The 21,065-nt window shown below is 28.5% G+C and overlaps 1 protein-coding gene across 4 annotated transcripts in view; it reads left to right on the top strand.

Moving 5' to 3' along the window:
• Kcc (solute carrier family 12 member kcc) overlaps positions 1-21,065 on the top strand; it is an 80,706-nt gene that overhangs the window by 48,240 nt on the left and 11,401 nt on the right. For all 4 annotated transcript variants that reach the window (XM_074248980.1, XM_074248981.1, XM_074248983.1 and 1 more), the window contains 6 exons: positions 14,374-14,468; positions 18,518-18,787; positions 19,406-19,591; positions 19,718-19,953; positions 20,305-20,489; positions 20,775-20,936. In XM_074248980.1, coding sequence (XP_074105081.1) covers positions 14,374-14,468; positions 18,518-18,787; positions 19,406-19,591; positions 19,718-19,953; positions 20,305-20,489; positions 20,775-20,936 — 1,134 coding nt within the window. The remainder of the gene's footprint in view (positions 1-14,373; positions 14,469-18,517; positions 18,788-19,405; positions 19,592-19,717; positions 19,954-20,304; positions 20,490-20,774; positions 20,937-21,065) is intronic.

Consider the following 21,065-nt stretch of genomic DNA (forward strand, 5'->3'; position numbering starts at 1 on the left):
TGTAAAATTGTAAGGCCTCCAACCCACTTACATTTCTTCATTTAACTTTTGCCTTGTTTCTCACTACCAGTTTTATACATCCATTTAGTATTAACTCCCACTGCAGTTGACCTCTCGACTATTATTTAATAGATTTAATACCTCGTATAATACCACTGCATCAGTGCTTAAATTAAGCTTAATTATTGCTTTTTTTTTTTTTTCAATATTTTTCATTTTACAAGAATAATATCAAAGAAAAAAACTCGATAGCATTCGACTTTTATTTTGCTCGATTCAAATCTATTCGCACTCGTAAAAATAACTGTCGATTGCTATTCTAAATCTTTACTATTTTTAGTATTTTTCTTTTCACAAGATTACTTTGAGAAAAAAATTCAAATTAAACGGTGAATAAAATGAAATGGAAGTCTGATTTGAAATTGTTCAATTTATATTTAAAATCAATTTTCCTTTTAAATTATTTTCTTATAAAAATCTTACCAACATGTCCAAAAATGACTTCCCAAATTTATCATCGATAAGTTAAGAAAAAAAAAACTATCTATTACTTTCTTTAATCTAAAAATCGTGAGCAGAATTAATAGTAGCGTGTGTGACAAGGGATAAAAAAGACGAGTACAAACGAGGGTGAGTGACGGCTGATACCCGAAGTCTGAATTCGTATTTTACTCCATGACATATTTTTCTTGTCACCTGCATTAAAACTACTAGTTTTATATCTTCAATCGGTGACCCAAAACAAAGAGATAATTTAAGAAAAATGGGCCTTGTTTCAACTGTACTCAATTAGAAGTCTTGAAGTTGATGATAAATAAATGAAATTTGACATTAAAATTGAAATTAGTAAGTCAAAAGCTAGACACCAAGTACCTAACAATATATTTCTTCCTTGAGGATCAAATTAATCAGTAGTAGACTGTAAAATTTCACATTTGAAATTGGCTTCTATTGACTAAGCAAGTGTTCCAAGTACGTGATATTCTAAATTATGAAAAAAATTTTATTAGTTTCGTATTTTTTACTCCAGTGACACAGGTTTAATTTTGAGAAAAAATTTTTAATGACAAAAATTTTAATACGTCTCTTTAATTACAAAATATAAATTACAGCTTAAAAAATAAAAAAAAAATTTAGTAGCCAAAAAAACTAAAAAGAAGAAAATAATTTTGAACAATTTTTCATTAGTTCAAAATATGGAAAGAGTGAATAAAAGGTTACCACAAAAATTTATTTCTTGTAAAATAAAGTGTAGAATGCTTGATATCAACTAATGTAAATATTTGTAAAAGTAAAGTTATTATAAAAATATTTTGAAAAGCACTACACGCTTTTTTTCGAAAAATATTATTTTTTCTTTTGTTAATCATTATATTTTTATTTTAAACTTCTCATAAACCATTAAAATAGAAATTATTTTCTTATTTTTAGTTTAACTTGCTAAAAAAACATGAAACTCAGTTTTTTAAACTATAATTTATTTTTAAATTTGCAAGATTAATTTAATTAAATCCCTATTCGTTAGATTATAATATTTTATTTGACTAAAAGAAGGCCAATATTTACTTTAATTCCATAAAAGGTGTATTTTTAACCTGCAAAGTCAGTTTTTTTTCTATCCTAGTGATCTCAATCAAGATACTAGGATAAAGTTTTTGAATTATTATATTATCATCGGTCTGTGATACAAGTGTGCAATTTTCAAATAAATAAAAAGTCTTAAAGTTAGTAAAAATCATTCTAAAAAATTTCATTGAATAAATCGACGTATAAATACAGATCAAGCTAATAAAAGCATGTTAAAAAATAATAGCATCTTAAAAATTTTTTATTAAACTTCAAATCATTATAAATTTATTAAATGTTATTAATTGAAATTAAAAGAAATTGTATATTGTATTTTTCTCATAAAAAAGAACTAAAAAATGTGTTCTCATATTATTTATTACGCAATAACAAAATTAATTGCAGGATTAAAAGTAACGACAATACCGTTTGCGTAATTGTGTAATAAATAATTATTGATACCTGATTTAATAATAATAGGTTATAAAATATATGTTTATACGTATGTAGTACATATAAAATTAAAATAACTATACATTACAGAACATGATTATATCATGTTCACTTTAATTACGGTCGACAAGTGACGTCGTTAAAAATATACTTTTTCTTGTATTATACTGTATTATATTATATATTATATACACTAGACTTTATTAGATCTATGTATCGTAGAAAATGAAACTACAAGGGACAGTATAACCTCGATTAAAGAAATAATATCTTTTACCCTCATGTTTGATGACACCGCTGATAGGATATTTGATAACAAATCAGGTCACCGAGACCCATTACAATTATTATTTACTTTTTAACCTCAATATACCTGACGATGTCAGACAGTATAACAGGTCAGAATTCTATTATTTAATAAAAAGTATAAACATATGATTGGTTTGTCTCCTAAAAATATATCCTCAATTTTTATCATTGTTTATTTCTTCTTTACCGCTACGCCGGATAAAACTTTTATTAGCGTATAAGCATTATGCAAACATAATGTAAATAAAAGTAATGATAATAACAATAACAATAATTATAATAATAATAAATATACAATCGAACGGAAACGTTATTTCAATCAAAAACGTGAGTATTTTCCAACAATCGCGTTCGATTCAATAAATATTTTAGTTTTATTTCTAAGGAGTTATTTATTGAATTTTATTTAAGTTGACGGATACATTTATTAAAGAACTCAAGTGAAAAACTCAATCTAATATTCTATCGAAGATATTTTATAAAAGCCAACGGTAATACACAGATAATCTCTTTCTTTTTTTTTTTTTTTTTTTTTTTTTTACGCTTCAAACGGGCTTCACTTTAGAGGTTTATCTTATTAAAAAATAACTCCCCATTTATTTATTTATTCTTATTATTATATTTTTATTTATTTTAATTCATAAATTTTTCTATGCTCTTTCGTATGTTTGCTTGGTGAATATAACTCAGAGGTAAAACTAAGCAACTGAGGAATATTTAACGAGAGAGAATAAGAAATGAAACGAGAAAAGTTAACTTTAGTACCAAATGTAACTTTAGGGTATTATTTCTTCTCTACTCCTTTTTGACATAAGGTGATGATGATGATGAAGGAGATGGAGATCCTAGTAGATAACAAAGTTTCTTTCATAGAATTTAATACTTCCTTACTTTTCAATTATAATTAAACATTAATAATAACGATAAGAAATTCACTTGTAACACATTATCGAAAATATAATATTTCATACCATTCACTTCATCTTATTTGAAGAAAAATAAAACAACATATCAATCTTATTCAAGTTCCATTAAGGAAATTTTGTATTTTTTGTCAGCTTAAGCTATTCCAAGTTATACCACATGTTACGTGATCATCTACACTTGGATGTTATCCAAACAAATGTTTCAAATTAAATTTTACAAAGAGAAAAAAAAACGTAATCTCTTTTAATGTTTTTATCGTTCTATCTATTTTCAAAGTATTTACCAATAAAATTCCTTCCCTTTTCTTCTGTTCATTTATACATTTAACTGTCAATCTTTCACCCTTGACACTAAACATTTATTGCACATGTTAGAAAAAATTGTTTCAATTAAACTACATATTTTTTTTATTCCATTTTGACACAAATCATTTTCCAATCTATCAACTAAAGCTCTAAATTGAACAAAAATTCTGACAGCTTAATAAATAGTTCAAACCAAATGTTTATTTCTTGACAGCAAAAAATTTTTAAAACATTGTGTTCGATTGTTCAATTATCGGTAAATTTTTAGCAAATTAATTATTTAGTAATTATTCTCCGACAAATTTAATAATTTTGTATCGATGAAATAATTAAGTTATGCGTCACGTACTCAATTAAAACTTAAACTCGTCAATACCTTGTGGAAAATTTTTCGTATTTTACCACAATACTGAATTACCTCTTTTGTTTTACATTTATTTTTATTCATTATTTGTTTTTCAATTATCATTATTAAAAGTTTATATCAATAGTTACATTATTTGGGATCATTTTAACAAAGTACATTATGGTTTAATTACTAAAAGTTTTTTTTCATTCCTTACAAAACTTTAACAACTTCAAATATTAGTACTAAAACCTTTTATGCATTAATTCGAGTCTATTTCAACTTTCCTTTATATCATCCAAATCTTAATCTCAAACAGCAAACTTTTATCTTAAAACTGATTTCATCTACATAATATACTGCTGGTACTAGTTTTATTTAATTCCGAAGTCTTAAGACTCTTCTTTGATCATAAATAATAATTTTATAATTATTTAAACCAACATTTCGAACATTTTCGATCCGTTATAACTCTCAATTCGCTATCACAATAATTACACCGCTATAAATGTAGTAATAAAACTTTATCTAAGAATCAATTGAATCCATTATGTACTTAGAAATTCCAAAATCAATATTCACTCCCACGTATTGAGTAATATCTAAAATTAAAATTAAATTACTGATGATTTAATTAGTTTCCAATTTAAAACATTTAAAACATTCCAATTTAATTCCATGATCATCTGGTCTTCGATAATACATTCCATACGGTGAATTGTATTGTATTACAAGCTGCGATAAATACCAACAATGGTATCGATAAATTAATTTTTGATTTGCAAGATCAACTCGTTTCAATATTTCTAATCATAATTATAATCAGCGTAATATCGTGTTTATTTGTAATGAAAAAAGTTTAGACATGTATGACAGCTTCAATTTGTTTCTCACTTATCTAAAACTTTTATTTGATTAAGAACTTTGATAGTGACTTATAGAATATGTAAGAATACAGTAGACATTTTATTGCATTAAAAGTTGCTTTAATTACCCATCAGCGATTTGCATCTTTACTTTGTAATTAATTACAACTTTTAGTAATTGGACTTGAAAATAATTTTATTACTTTTCATTTAACTGATATTATAATTAAAAGATATTTAATGATTTTTGGAATTTTTTTAACAAATAAATTTATTTAAAACATACGTACAAAATTTTTATGTTAAGTTCAAAAATTACAAACAAGAATTCTTTAGAAAGGTCACCATGTCTAATTTTTTTTTTTTTTTTTTTTTTTTTCACATTAAATCTGTACAAATTCTTATTGCAAAGTTATGTTCTCAAAAATAATTTATCAAAGCTCTAGTTTGTTGTATTGAAATAAGACTTATTAACAAAAATTTTAACTTCACTTACTCTTTAAAATATTTCAAACAAATGTGATAAAAAAAAAAAAGATTTAACTTGAGACAAGATGTCTCAAAGGCTAAAGGAAGATTGTCAGAGGATTTCCTGATCTTGAAAAAATCGTAACATAAATCGGATTTACAGAGTACTATATTCACTAAAGTTTCTTCATAGCTGAATCCTAACGACATTTATCCACTACTTCAACAAAAAAAAAGAGTTCTTTTATTGGTATAAATTGATCAGCCACCTACCCATCTACAATTGTAAATATAATTATTACAATACCAACCGACCAAATTAAATCGGGTTCTAATTGTTGAACAATTTTCCAAGAAACTGAAACGTTTCTCGATTAATGAACGCGTAACTCAATACTTTGGTTAGACTCTTTCGATAAAAACATTTTCGTCCTTGGTAAATCAGGTTATAGTATCAAATTTCCACGGATAGTATTTATACTCCACTATGTTACCGGATAATGTCGTTTGATTACGAGTTTGGAAAATGATATTAAGCCATGTAATATGCGTCACTAAATACACAATTTAATTTAATTTAACATGTTGAAGTAATTAATTCAGTGTAACTTTAATGCAATTATTAAATTCATATCATGATCAATTGTTAATTTTTTTTTCTACTTTTAAAATTTGTTTATTATAATAATAAAATGCAATTCATTTAAACCCATCAATTAAGAATAAATAGTAGCAATAAAAATTTCAATAAAACGTGAAAAAAACTGGGAATTACTCTTGATAGTAGTAAAACTGTTGGATGACAGTAAACTACCTTTAGCAGTAATTATTCAAAGGACAATGCCTGGCATACAAGTGATGGTCCTCTGACCATTGGTTATAATTATCCCGAGATACAATGTGCAATTACGACAGTTGCATGTGTGACATGGTGACCTCGTATTCCCATCAACTATTAAACATTCTACATATCCAACTCGATCCCCTCATTCAAATCCACATGCATGCACATTTACATAGACATTAATGTTGAGTGTTACTGAATATGAGTATTTGACAAGTCAACAAAGTCTCTATCTATATATTATAATGGAATTTAGCCATTGACTGATTTCTAGTCTTGCTTGGATGCTATTAGAGTAACACTAACATCATTGTCGATCACCAGTGTCTCTATCCATCACCCGCGGATACACGTGTCACCACCATACACCCAAATTGCAATATATATCGATACCATATACATACATCTATCGTCAAATGTATAATTCCATCAATAGCCTGTATCATTTTGTCAAACGCAATCGATTATGAACTCGTATACTTGTACATAACTAGAGTTTGTCAATTACCTCAATCTCTTACTCGGAAATTCCTAAAAGCTATTCATCCATTAAATAATTTTATCCCCATTGTATTTGAATCGTCATGCCAAGTCAACCGAATTTTACACATCCGTTGGCTTTGCTCAATTGCTAATCAAATTTTAATGTTATACTTTCGAGTTACAAATCCATGTATTTGTTCATTATTTTGTGGAGAAGCGTAGTAGAATATTCTTTGATGAAAATGTCACAACTCTTGGGTAAAAAATAGTTCCGTAATTTTTTAAGTTCTTTATTACACACATTAAGACGGTGTAAATTTTCAGCTCTGTCCATGGAAATATATATACCAACAGACTTTTGAATAAAGTAATAATTTAGTATTTTGTATCGAAAAAATTTCACAGTTAAGTAACCGTGGAATTGTGGAGTGTGTTTTTATGGCTCTGAAGTTTTGTAATTTATTATTTATAATTTATCGATACGGATAATTTTTGTTCTTCTTATTGATAAAAATAAAAAAAATTGTATCTACGTTCATAGTTTTTTTTAACTTGAGCTTAATTTTTTTTCAATTAACCGATAAAATTGTAATAGGATTACGTTATTTTAAAATTAATACACTATCGGTAACAAAAAATTCCAGACAACTGTGAGTGAGCTTTAATTAAATTTAATCCATTTGTTTTATTTGAAGTCAATATCCAACTTTTAAAAGCTATTGAAGTCTGTTGTTTTGATTGAAAGCTGATCCTGATACATATTAATGAACACTGAAAAGTTCTTTTCTGAAGTGCTTGAGATCGTCCATATCCAATTGTATATTTATTTAATCCATATGATAATAATAATAATAATAATAATAAAATAATTATTTAGCGTGTATTTCTCATCATTGTATAATTCCGGCTACCGTCACTTGAATTATACTCTCGTGAAAAGGTCACGAACTTTAATTGAATAAATTGTTTTGTCTGTTGTATTAAGTTGAAATAGTGTTGATGAACGCGTTTCCCATAATGCACTGTCATTTTCGTTCGTAGACGTGCGATGAATTTTTCAGTAAGTAACTACTGTTAAAATCTTTTATGCACAATGTTTTTCTATTTATTTACTCTCAAATTTTTGATGTGTAAATATATAAATAATGAATAAAACAGCGGTAACAAAAGAGAGTACTCGAGGACAAATGGATTTTGACAAATGAGACAAGGAATAAATAACTTTGAAACTAGTGTAATTGTTACTTATTTTGTATACTATGCTAATAGGAAAACTTCTTGCTTTAAAATAACTCAGATCTTTTGAATAATTTCCTTCGAGATTTTCGAGGTCAAGTTTAAAAACAAACCAAATTGGCCGTTTAAAAATGACAATTCAAAATTTTCACAAAATGTAAACTATCACACTTACTGGTTTTTCTTAAAATAACTTTCGAACGCTATGACATCGAATTCCTATAAAATCCATCTGACAGCTTATTAAGCAAGCTTGAATTTTCACATCTACTCGTTTTTTAAGATCAAAAGTTACCTATTTTTCTATCAATTTAACGACATTGTACTATTGAATCCGTTCGAACAATTCTGCAAGTTTTTGATAAATCTAATAAACTTACTTCTATTTCAGTTACCAAATAGTTTTTTTTTTTTTTTTTTTTTGTTCAACCAAGCAAAAAAATGGAAAATTATTGAATCAAGTAAAATTAACAAATCCATAAAAATTTCTTAACTCAAAAACATTTTTACTCAATTCAAAATAATCACATTTTTCAAAATTGTATCTTGGTTCAAAATTTTTTTCAGTTTCTTCAGTTCAAGTTAATTGTTTTATCCGTGTGAAAAATTTCATCAACGGAAATTTGTTCATCTAAAAATTATCGAAATAACTTTTTTGGCCCATCAATTCTCCAATAAAAATTAAAAAAAAATGTTAATGTTCAATTGAAGCGAGAAATTGATAAAAAAAAAAAAAAATTGAAAAAACGTATAGCGGCAACACTAATGATGTACAAGTGAGATAAGATGTGGCGGATTTATATATGTATACATATAACCTGCTGACAGAGAAATTTGAAGCCCCTCCACCGTCATCGTCGGCAAATATTCACTCGTGCTCCAATTCGTTCAGAGAGGTTGCAAGCGCGATCGAATGATCGATCGTGGTGGTCGTCGTCTCTGGCGTCCACCCTCTATCTACTCTTACTCTATTCACTCACTGTTCTGTCTCTCCTCGTATCTATCCCTTTTACTGGTAGGTACTCCCTTCCCTCAGTCCTCAGTCCTCAGTTTTACTCTCTACTGTCTCGTAGGCTATTGCAAGCAGAGCAGAGGGTGAATCCTCGCGCGCGTGTCAGTTTCAGGGCCGGGTAATTGAAAGGTCACATCAAGGAGTGAGAGCCTACCGCTTTAAACACACACTCTCATCCTCACTAACATACATTTTATTATATTATATTATATATCTTGTAAAATGTAAACCTTCGATCTATCTTTCATTTTTTCACCGCTAAAAATATTTCTCAGCCAATCAGCTCACTACCGGCTCCTATGAACCACAACCGCAATAAACCTTTTTATTACTGCATTTTATTTATATTTTTTTATCTCTTCGAACTTTTTTGCCGTCTGCATGTAGCCGACCTATAAGTTCTCCAACAGTTTCTTTGGTGATATAAAAAATAGCATATCAAATGCATAAATTTTTACATCTCACACTTTTATTATCACTCAATATTTAATATTATACGTCTGATGTAATATAATTTTTATTTATATATTTATGAGACGTCTACGTATCTTTACGCTTACATAAATCATATATCTATATATTTATTGATATATGGATATCGATGGAGCCGAATATTACTATTTTTACTTACATCAAACCCTTTTATGATAATATTGAAACAAATATATACTAATAAATAATCTGACATAATAGAGATGTTAAATTTAAATTTTTACAAATTTTTATCGACAAAAATATTTTATTCATCTCTTTTTACACGTAAAAAGTTATTTACTAATTTACTCTGATGGATATTGAGTGATGTAAATGTACATTGATATTTTCATTCATATCAAAGCTTTTTATAACATTGACAAAAAAAAACTGTAATAATAAATATTCTGATCTTATACAGACTTAAATTTAAAAATTTAAGTAATTTTCTGGTTACTAAGAAATATTTTTTATTGGTGTATTTTCTTATTAAAATTTATTTATTAATTAACTGATGTACTGATAAAAAATATTAACTTTATTCAACAGAAAGCATCTTGAAGTAAAATATTGTTCTTGGTTTAAATTAAGTAAATAATACTTGATTCAAGATAACCAAAATCTCTAAAATGATCTTAGTTCAAGATTTTTCCTCTCAGATTAATTTTTCATCAGTGTAAATAATCTTGTATATTATTTTCTTTTATCTACATCAATTTTCATAACGACGATATTGGAAATAAAGACATATTAATAAATAATTTGATTTAATACAAACAAAAAATTAAAACAATCCAATTTTATAAAAAATTAATTTTTGAGTTAATCACGTAACTTCATATAAATAAAATAAAAAGATACTTTAACTATACAATCAATTATGAAGGATCTTATTAAATTATTCTCATTTTGAAAAATTTTCTTGTTCAAAAATTGAAATTCCTAGAATTACCCAGAATTTATTTCCAAAATAATATACATTCTCCAGAGAATGTAGAGGTATTCAGAAATAATAAGAAATAATTCGGAATTAATATAAGTAAAGAGAATTAGTAGCAACAGATGTTAATAATTATCAGTGTCCCATTTATTTGTGAGTATTACCACATTGTGAAATCCAGCTGAGCATGAACATAAGCGTGAATTTCTCATTACTGTATACAATATACAACATAAAGTGTCACATGTTAGTGATAGCCCAGTGTACTACGACCTACGATATATTTCGAGTTAAACATGTAATATAATATATAGATATATACATGGGCAAGCAGTATGTTGTGTTGGTTTATTTTATCCATTTGTGGTAGAGAGAACCCTCAAGGGATTATATCATGGGTGGTTGATCCCCCTCGGAGCCTGATCGAATCATCAAGGAATAACCAGGGCATAATACGGATTTTCAGAGAAAGATATTAGACATTAGACTAGTTTGGGTTGAGACGTTGGTTACCAGTGAATATAATGCTGGATCCTCGAGCTGATGCTGTATAGTAGCAGGAGGATCGATTTTACAGGAGTTGAGTCTAGGAAGCTCAAGCCAAAAGCTCGCTTGTTATACACCAGAAAGGAGAAAGGGGTGATGGAGTGAGGGGTGAGGGGATGGAAGTAGAAAAAGAAGAACCTTTTTGTCCCCAAATACAGTCATATAATGTTTCTCCGTTCTCGTTTATACGTCTGTATGTCTGTATGTCTGTATGTCTGTACGTCTGTATGTACTAACACACTAAGAGAATTCGGGTTCTCACACCCCCGATGATTCGCGTTTCCTCTAACTCGCGGAAGACCTACCGACCCAGTTTTCCAAGCCTCACCCGCCACACCCTGTCTCGCGCTATTTCCAAGCACTATTCTCTTTGTATATATGTTTAGGTACTCGGTGTACACATATATACATACACTGGGAGGAATATGCTGTACATATATATGAATGTACTCTGGCTTGCCATCGACGCCCTCTTTGGTATCCAATCCCATCTATGAAACTCTTCCACTCCCTCTGCTCTCTGCTCTCTTTCTCTGCTTCTGCTGCTGCTACTTCCTAGACTTTACATTTGGTTTTGCACAGTCACCAGTGACCTGCCTGATAATCCCGATTGTCCGTAGTAACCGTTGTGGTGAGCATGATAAGAGAAGTGTTTTCCAACAACTTTCAAAATTCCTTTTTCATTTATTTTTTCCGATAATGTTTTTACCTAAATTAATATGACCTCGTGTAATAATTTAATGCATTTAATTAAATAAAAATCATCGCAACCCGAAAATTATTAATTTACATAGCAATCAAGTCATTAAATATTAAATTGAAATTATAAAAATTAAATTAGAGAGAACAATCAAAAAATTTTTAAAAGAATTAAATTTATGAGATATTGTACTTTATTATGAAAGAATAAATAATTTTAATTTGAAATTTTTTTTACAAAAGAAGTAAAGATAGTACTTTTAGTTTAGATTATGAAAGTCGAGATGACTAATTTTATTCTTAATTTCTCTACTTTGTACAATTGATATCGTTACTTTAACAATAAGATTCGGATAAAAGTTGGCTGGAAAAATTAAAGTTTTTAACGTCACCTGAGGTCTCAATACTTGGCTATGAAAAAACTTTTTATTTCAGCGCAGTGGTAGAACTAGAAGAACAAAACTTATATTACATAACACAATTTCTGTGATGCACTGAATAAAACGTCTCTGCTGCTCTCCAAGTGGCTGAATATGCGCAAATATATAAATATATAACAATAAATACATGTATATTATTATATTAATTCGATACTGCACAAGAGAAAAGTTTACGAGAAACTTGTCTCGTTTTCAAAAGATAAATTTGAATTCTCAACTATTAAATTAAATGAGCAACTTGGTGACGTAAAGAGGTTGCATAAACGTTTCAGTTTTTTTGCTTTTTTCGCGAAGCATCTCAAGTACTCGGGGGTATTAAGAGTAAAATATTGCCGCTTAGAGGTTAGTAATTTTTACTAATTGTTAATAATTGTTAAAACTTAACAAAAAAATTTTTCATTACTTTTTTTGAGTTATTATTTTTCATACATTTGTACAAACTGTATTGTCGTTACGTTTAATCCTGCAATTAATTTTATTATTGAGAAATAAATAATATGAGAACATATTTTTTATAGTTCTTTTTCATGAAAAAAATACAATTTAAATTCTTCAGAACTTTAATTAATGATATTTAATGAATTCTTAATGGTTTATACTTTAATAAAAAATTTTTCTAGATACCGTTATTTTTTAACATGCTTCTATTAGCTTGACCTGTATTTATAAGTCGATCTATGTAATAAAATTTTTTTAAATAATTTTTACCAACTTCAAGACTTTGAATTAATTTAAAAATGTACACAAGTCTTAAGAACTGGCCACAAAATAGTAATTTAGTAACTTAAACCTAATGTCTTGATCACGATTATCAGGATAAAAAAAATGACTTATTTTACTGATTAAACATGCACCTTTAATAGAACTAAAGTAAATATTGCCTTTCTTTTAATGAAATAAAATATTATAATTTAACGAATTGGGTTTTTAATTAATCTAACAAATTTTAAAATAAATCCTCACGGTTTTTAAATAGAATTTTGTACGAAATATAGGTAATCATAGACGTTTATTGTTAATATGATCTTTGATAAATGAATCCTAATTTAGCCTGCGGTTATATAAAATATCTATAATATATACAAAGTGCTAGAGGGAGGGATAATTAAGAGATGCAATTACAGAGTGTGACAGTTATGCGTTTGTGTAATTTGTTTGTCGGAAACTTTGAGTATTAAAAAAAAAAATCCGGATAAAATGACGACAGAGAAATAAACATAAGAATAGAGAATAGAAAGAATAACCTATCGCGTATGAAACATAGACTTCATCCCGTCATTTTTACAGAAATCACGTTGACCTCATTTGCACAACTCTTTTGTTAGAAACGCATTCACATTTTGTTCTATTATCACGAGCGTACGTTTTGTCGGCGTTACTAACCCACTAACTATAGAATCTCGAGTCCTTCAAATGTCTATTTGCTACTTTTCATCTGTTTCCTTATATAGATACACATACATTTTTATCTTTTTATTTTATATTTTACTTTATTTTATAACGTCGCATGCATACATATCCACATCTTGGTCTAACCGATAATATTCTCCTCACGAAAAGGCATTTCATCCATCTGAATTTTTATGTGGAAATTCTCGGGACAATAAAAAGTAAAGGGCAAACTTTTTGAATTCAAACGTCTCCAAGTGATAAAGGATGTCTCAGTAGAACTGATATTACATATATAGAACTGTATAGATCAGACGAAAAAGTTTATTCGGTACAATGAATAACAATCCGCGAGAATTAAATCAAGTAAAAAATGTTTTTGAATTATACATCTATATATACTTATATTATTAGTACAAGAACATTTCAACATTTTTACGGTTTAAAAGTTCTTTGAGCCTGGAGAAACGGAGAAATATCATCCGACATTACATTCCATCTCATTCGAATTCAATTTTATAGTTGACTGTACGTAAGAATTTTCATCTCGTCATTGCAATTCTTTTTAAAATTTTTTCAAATACCTTTTTTATTCGCTCGAGCTTATATCACCCTTATATTGTGTTACGTGAAAACTCTAAGTGTATCTCGGGTCTTTCCATGACCCATTTTATTTAATTAAAAATTTATGTTTTTTTTTATTTATATAAAAATTGAATTCATTATAAATTATTATTGAAAAAAAAAAAAAAAAACATGTAAATGTATTTGTTGTTTATTTAATTATTGGAGTGTATAATATTTTTAATAAATGTAATGGATCGTCCCAATTAAAAACTGCAACGTCATTTCGCTCGGAAATATTAACACATGAAGCATACATGACGTATCTGTTGCTGAGCAATTATACTGTAACCTGATTAAAAATGTGACAGGTGAAATATAAAATAAAATATAAAATATATATGGCAAATGCGGATGTAGAATATCAAGTTTTATGTATTGTATCAGAAGAGTATAAGTGTATTAAGCTGTCGAGGTTAATAAAAAAATTTCTCCGTATTTTTCAGGCGATGGAGGCACCGCTGGGGATGGCGAGCCCATTGTCGGGGGTGGCAATTCCGGGAAAAAGCCTGGATATGAGACTAACCTTTACTTGTACAGCGTAAGTACATATATTTATGTGGATATAGATATGGGTTATTCAGGCCAGCGACTGTTTTTTTGAATCATTTTAAGTCGTTTAATATTCTGTTGCGTGCTTTATAAGTGCTTGTGTTGATTTTCGAGTTTACATTTATATCAAAAAAATCGGTTAATAAAAAAAAAAGAGCTTAAAAAATGTATGGTGTAATTCCATCAATTTTCATTGTTACTCAACTACTTATTAAAAAAAAATATATATATATTTTCGAATTGAGAATTAATAGATGTAGTCAAATAATTTGAAAGCTTTTTTAGATTGAATGATATCATATTTCAATTGAAATTTTTCATTTTTTATTCATTAAATTGAGAATTCATTTTTTTTTATTTTGAAATAAACAGAAAAATTTCCGAATCGAGTAAAATTGACTTAAAAAAATTCTTATTTGAAGAAAGTTTCGTTTTCAATCAAGTTAATTTTTTTTAATATGAAAACCTAATAACATGTATTGATTATCTTCAAGAAGCAAAAAAAATGTTGACTAAGGAATTACACTTTTGCTAAAAGGTTTTTTCAGTCAAAATAAAAAAGAAGAGTCAAATATAAGTAATTTGACAAATAATGACCCATATCCATAGTTTAACCCGTATAGTAATTTTATTAAATTAAACTCTCAACCGGCTGACGACTTACTCTCGATATCTGAAAACTATACAACAATACATTACAGTCAATATTAACGTAACATTTTTCATTGCTATTTTTCCTCCACTCAATCGACTATTTTCAGTAAAATACTGTTGTTATTGGCAGAATTCCACTCGTTCTATTCACGGGATAAATTTATACGTATACTTAAGAGACAAGTGGACAGAAAATCATTTGCAGACAGATCATTGTCCAGGACTTTGACCGTGATATATTTTTCCTCGATGATTATTATTATTATTATTATTATTTTGTAGTGGGTATAAAATATATATGTAACGAGTTGATAAATGAAATTTTTATTTAACATCGAGCACAGCTAACGGAGACAAAGGATATAAAAAGTTTATAAAAGAATATAAAGTTAAGGTCGAGAGAGGAGTATTTGATTTCGATCAGCGATTCTTGAAGTCTTTTGCGCTTCGGTCTTTTTCAATTTCAAACGTACTCCCAACGCCACTTGTCTCACATTGAAATATCTGCATTCACAATGTGGTCAATAAATATTCAATAGACTTTAAAGTTATTTTTACTTTTAGTGATGCTGTTGCTGGCTTTTAATTTTTGTTATTTTAATTTTTAATTCTCAAACTTTTATTTTATTTTATTTTATTTGTTATTTACTTTTTTTCCTTATTTTTTATTATAGTTTAGTTCAAATATAAAAGACAGGAAGGGGAAGGAGAGGAGAAAGGAAAGGTATAGATTTTTCTTTACATTTCGTAACCTCAGTTCGCTTTTAAAAGTAAAGTCGAGGGCCAGGAGGCACAGCGAATTGCCTGGAGGGTTCTACCGAGCGACAATTAAGAGAAGTCGAGTTGTTGGTTTTTTAATGAAGCACTCTCCTCATCTCAACGTGGTTTATACGTTGGCCCACTTTTTCTTATCACTGATCCTTCGAACCGCTATTTTTCTCATCTATATTTTATTGATCAAATTTCATAAAATTTTCCGCATCCACATTCTCACTCTTGGGTTAAATTACAAAAAAAAATTACAAATATCTCGTTTTTAAAATTTTTTAACTTAAAAAAAAAAAATACTACTACAGATAATATAAAAAGGAAAAAATATCTTTCAATTTAATACGTTTCATGTGTAAGAATCCCCGTTTTAGTGATTATATAGTTGTTTAAAAACTTTATAATTAACAAGTTGAAGAAAAAAAACAAGTTCTCAGTACTCTCAGGTTCTTATCCAGAGAAGAGATTTCAGCTGTCAACTTTTCATAAACTTTCATGAATGTTAAATTAAAAAGTCTTGTATGAGTTGGATAAATAATCTCATAAGTCATAAGTCTCAATTTATTTATTTTTAAAACTAAATATTAAGTTCCTAGAACTTTTAGAACCTAATTAATAGGAATTTATTCAATGGAATTAATATTAAGATTGTAAAAAATGAAAAAACTAAACTATATTGAATAATAAATAAGTAATAATCAATTGATAACAAATATTATTCCAAACAAGAAAATCGAGTTATTAAAAGTTAATTTACGGAATTTATTATTATTAAATAAAATACTTTGAATTAAAATTAAGGGCCAACATTCTGAGGGATTTTTTTTTTTCGATATTTAAAATAATATTTCACATTATACGTAAGAAAAAAAAGTAGAATAATTTTAAAAACTTTATCTTACTTAATAAAATGTCTGCGTAAGCAATACAATGTTACTTTTTTACATACTAAGCAGTGAATTAATTAATTCGGAGATCAAAGCGCAACGTGATACCTGTGCTGTAATGGGCATGAACTTTGTACACTAAAAGACTTGAACACCCCATCTTTTACTTTCACTGTCATGTTAATTCTTCACTTACAGTTTACATCCTTTGAAAATTTACAAAATTGTTGGACTCAGTGAGTGACATTACATAAACACAATTTAAGGGAAGTAACATTTTTTTGATGCGACAATTAGTGTTGTGTGTGTTATATAATATCTATTAAACTCTTTGAACTTCGTTGCACAAAATTAACTTTCGGAATTTAAATATCCGAGTACATTGCGTTGGCAGGATGTGACAGGCGCGATTATACTAAAGGGAATTTATTTGATAACATTTATTTACTAAATGAACGGGTGATTCGATCGTATTTCAAGTGGGCGTAGAGATGAACTCACAATAAAAAATAAATTGTTTTATTTTATTTCAATTTCCGCTTAATAGGGAAAAAATAAACTAGGAACGAAAAAAAAACTTTTGTTATCTAAAATACTTTAGTTTTTTGTTTTTGATCTACTTTTAGGGAAGTAACTAGTGATGCGAGACTTAGATGTGTCTGACAGTTGTCTATTCAAAAATCAATCAGTTATACATTCAAAAGAAGATAAATTGTAAATAAAGAAACATTTAATTACATCGAATTTCACGAGAAAATATCTATGCAAAAATTAATAAAGTCAATAATAAAATTATAAAGTTGATGTACAAAAATTAAGAATTTTACTATGGATGCAAATTTTCAAATTAATTTCCAAAAATTTTTTTTTAACTAATCTCTCACAGACAAATTACAATTTTTCTTGTTTTAAAAATATATAGTCCATAAAATTTAGAGTTTAAATTTTCTCTCCAGAAAACTTGCGAATAATATTCTCCTTATCTCATTCCACCGTGAGTTGCCCTATATAAAAATGACTTCCTTTAATATCATCAGAAATAACCGGGTATAAAATAAAAATAAAAGAGTTTCAAACATATGTAATCATAAGATGAAAAAAGAAAAATAATAACCGGTGATAAATTAACGTGAATACTCTCGCTGATTTTATATTCAAAGCTCAACACCAGGCCCTAGTTCTACCATTTCCAGCACCATCAGAATTAAAAGTAGGAGCTTTTCATTCCCATCACGAACAAGACACTGAAGCGAAAAAAGATGTAGTAAAAAGGAGTTAAATAATAATAATAAAAAGTATAACAACTGCAGCTCAAAAGTTATCTGATAGCTTCTATTACCGAGCAAAGATTTAAAGAACAAACTTTATGAGTTTGCGTTAAATTCACCAGGGGTTGCAACGACGTGCTGAGCATTTTAAGTTTTATCCCTTGTAATAAGATTATTGTTGTATGCACTATCAGTTAGCTTCGGCAACATACAAGTACAAGTTTAGTTCTAAGCTTGCATAGATTAGTTAGTCGTGTTGCTCTTACTATTAATACTAATAACTAATAACAGTGCCGTCAAAGTAAGTAATAGCTGGTGAGGAAAGTTGAGAGGAAGGGCATTAAATACTAAAGAGATATCGAGCATTTTGTTTAAGGACCTTAGTAATTAGTAATCAGAGAATTAATGGCTCGAAATAAGTAATGCATGTATAACTTAAAATTGATTTTGGTGTTTAATAGGAAGATCTGGACAATCGACCTCGGGTCACCACTCTACTCAACAATTTGGCGAGCTACAGCAACACGATCCCAGTCGCTACTGATCCAGATGCTAAATCACCACCACCTGCTGGTGCTCCTGGTGGCGCACGTATGGGCACCCTTGTCGGCGTATTCTTGCCTTGTATCCAGAATATCTTTGGTGTCATCCTCTTTATTCGTCTCACGTGGGTCGTTGGTACTGCCGGAGCTATTCAGGGATTCCTCATAGTTCTCTGCTGCTGCTGTGTCGTAAGTCATTTACATTGTTATTACTACTATCATTTTATTATCTTTTATGGATCAGAGATAAAAATTCTATTTTTTTTCAATACATTTGGTAATGGACTAACTTATCACGTGTTTTATGGTTGTAACTTGAATTTTTCATCTGTAATTTAAACTTTGAAAATTAGTGTTTTATTGCTGCCTGGGGTTTTTCATCCTAATAAAGTTTGAATTTAAATTTAAATTAATTTATTAGAGTTGATTTGTTTCTTTTTAATTGAAATAGAATTGCAAGTGTCAATAACTGGGTCTTTTACCTTAGTAAGTCAAGAAAAATTTCTTCAAAATGATTTTTTTGATTAAAAATTCTTTTGTCAAATCAAGTTAACTTTTTTTCAGTGTTCAATAATTTAAGCTTCAAAATTTTATTTCTAAAATCCCTCTAATCCGTTGTCCTTTTCTACCTTTATAAAAAAAAATCTCACTTTTTGTGAATGAATTTTAGTACTCTCCGTAACTTTTCAGCATTATAAAAATTACTTTCCTAGTAAAACAATAAATACCAAAAACTAAAAATAAACCTATCAACTATCTCAGTCAAATAAAAATGAAAAAAAAAAAAAACTAAATTTTTTTTTTCAGACCATGTTGACAGCCATAAGTATGAGTGCCATCGCAACGAACGGTGTAGTACCTGCAGGAGGATCGTATTTCATGATATCAAGAAGTCTCGGTCCAGAATTCGGTGGTGCTGTTGGTATGTTATTTTACACCGGGACCACTTTAGCAGCCGCTATGTACATTATTGGAGCTGTTGAAATTGTTTTAGTAAGTACTTTAAATCCCGACGTACACTTAAGCTACTAAATAATGATAATAACTTTAGCAAACATACATTACCTACTGATAAATATAATTTGTTATGGTTGTAACTCATGATTATTATTACTGTAGACGTACATGGCACCCTCGGCAAGTATCTTTGGAGACTTTACCAAGGACCCAAATATTATGTACAACAATTTCCGAGTGTACGGTACCGGGTTATTAATGGTGATGGGTACTATCGTATTTATCGGGGTGAAATTTGTCAACAAGTTCGCTGGAGTCGCACTTGCCTGTGTCATCTTGTCTATCATCGCAGTTTATGTTGGACTCTTTACTAATATCAACGGCAATGATGCTCTCAAGTATGTATTTTCATTATTTTTCCTCCTCCTTCTTCTTCTTCTTCTTCTTTTTCTTCTTCTTCGTCTTCTTATTTTTCTTCTTCTTTTATTACTCCTCTACGTGTAGTACAGCACACTTATTCTTAGCATAATAAAAAGTAATTATAATGTCAAGTTGAAAATTACAAAGTAATTAAGTAAGCTGCTGCACTAGGTCGGTGAGAAAATAAGTGACCCGAGTTCCTCGACCACGCGGCTTATTATTAACATTTTAATTATCACGCCACCACACACGTCGCCACTAACAACTATTAACTATTAACCATTTTATGGGAATTAATTAATAATAATAAATATCCCAAAACTTTTCAGGATTTGCGTGCTTGGTAAACGGCTGCTGAAAGACATTCCCATAACGGCGTGTTACAAAAACGAAACGAGTCCGCTTGCAGACATTTTCTGCAACAAAACCACCCAAGTATGTGATGCTTACTATTCTTCGCATAACGTATCCATCATCAACGGAATTAGAGGACTTTCTAGTGGCGTTTTTCTAGGTAATATACATTTTTATATTTTTTTACTAATTATGAAAGGCTTATACAAAAGTTGTTTTTCATTTTTAACTTTGCGCTTCAATTAAAAAATTGAAAATTTAGAATTCCGGCTATGAAAGTTGAAAATTTTCTAAAATTCAATAAATTATTTATTTTAGTTAGATTTTTAAAAATAAAGCTTTTATAAAATTTTGATGTTTTATCGTCCTAAGAGTTTTTTTATATCCAAATATTAAAAATTTGTACTCAAATTTTAATCTCTTATTTTTGTTGGACTTTTTTTAGAAAATTTGTGGGGCAATTTTCAAGAAGAAGGACAGTATGTTGCCTACGGAGCTGATCCAGTAGATACCGACAAGATAACAGAGTCTACTTACAATTTTGTCCCCACGGATTTGACTACGGCGTTTACTATTCTTATTGGTATTTTCTTCCCTTCTGTCACAGGTAATTAATAAACTTTCATTGATGATAACTGATGAAAAATAATTAGTAGTTAAACGAGGAAACATTTTTTTCAATGGGATTTTCAAGAAATTTTGAACTTTTATTAATCTTGCAACAAAATATCGGCAA

The sequence above is a fragment of the Cotesia typhae genome, unplaced genomic scaffold (assembly GCF_013202065.1).
Source record: "Cotesia typhae breed Kobodo isofemale line unplaced genomic scaffold, CoteBio_Ctyphae contig_5, whole genome shotgun sequence".
In the NCBI taxonomy this organism is placed as follows: Eukaryota; Metazoa; Arthropoda; class Insecta; order Hymenoptera; family Braconidae; genus Cotesia; species Cotesia typhae.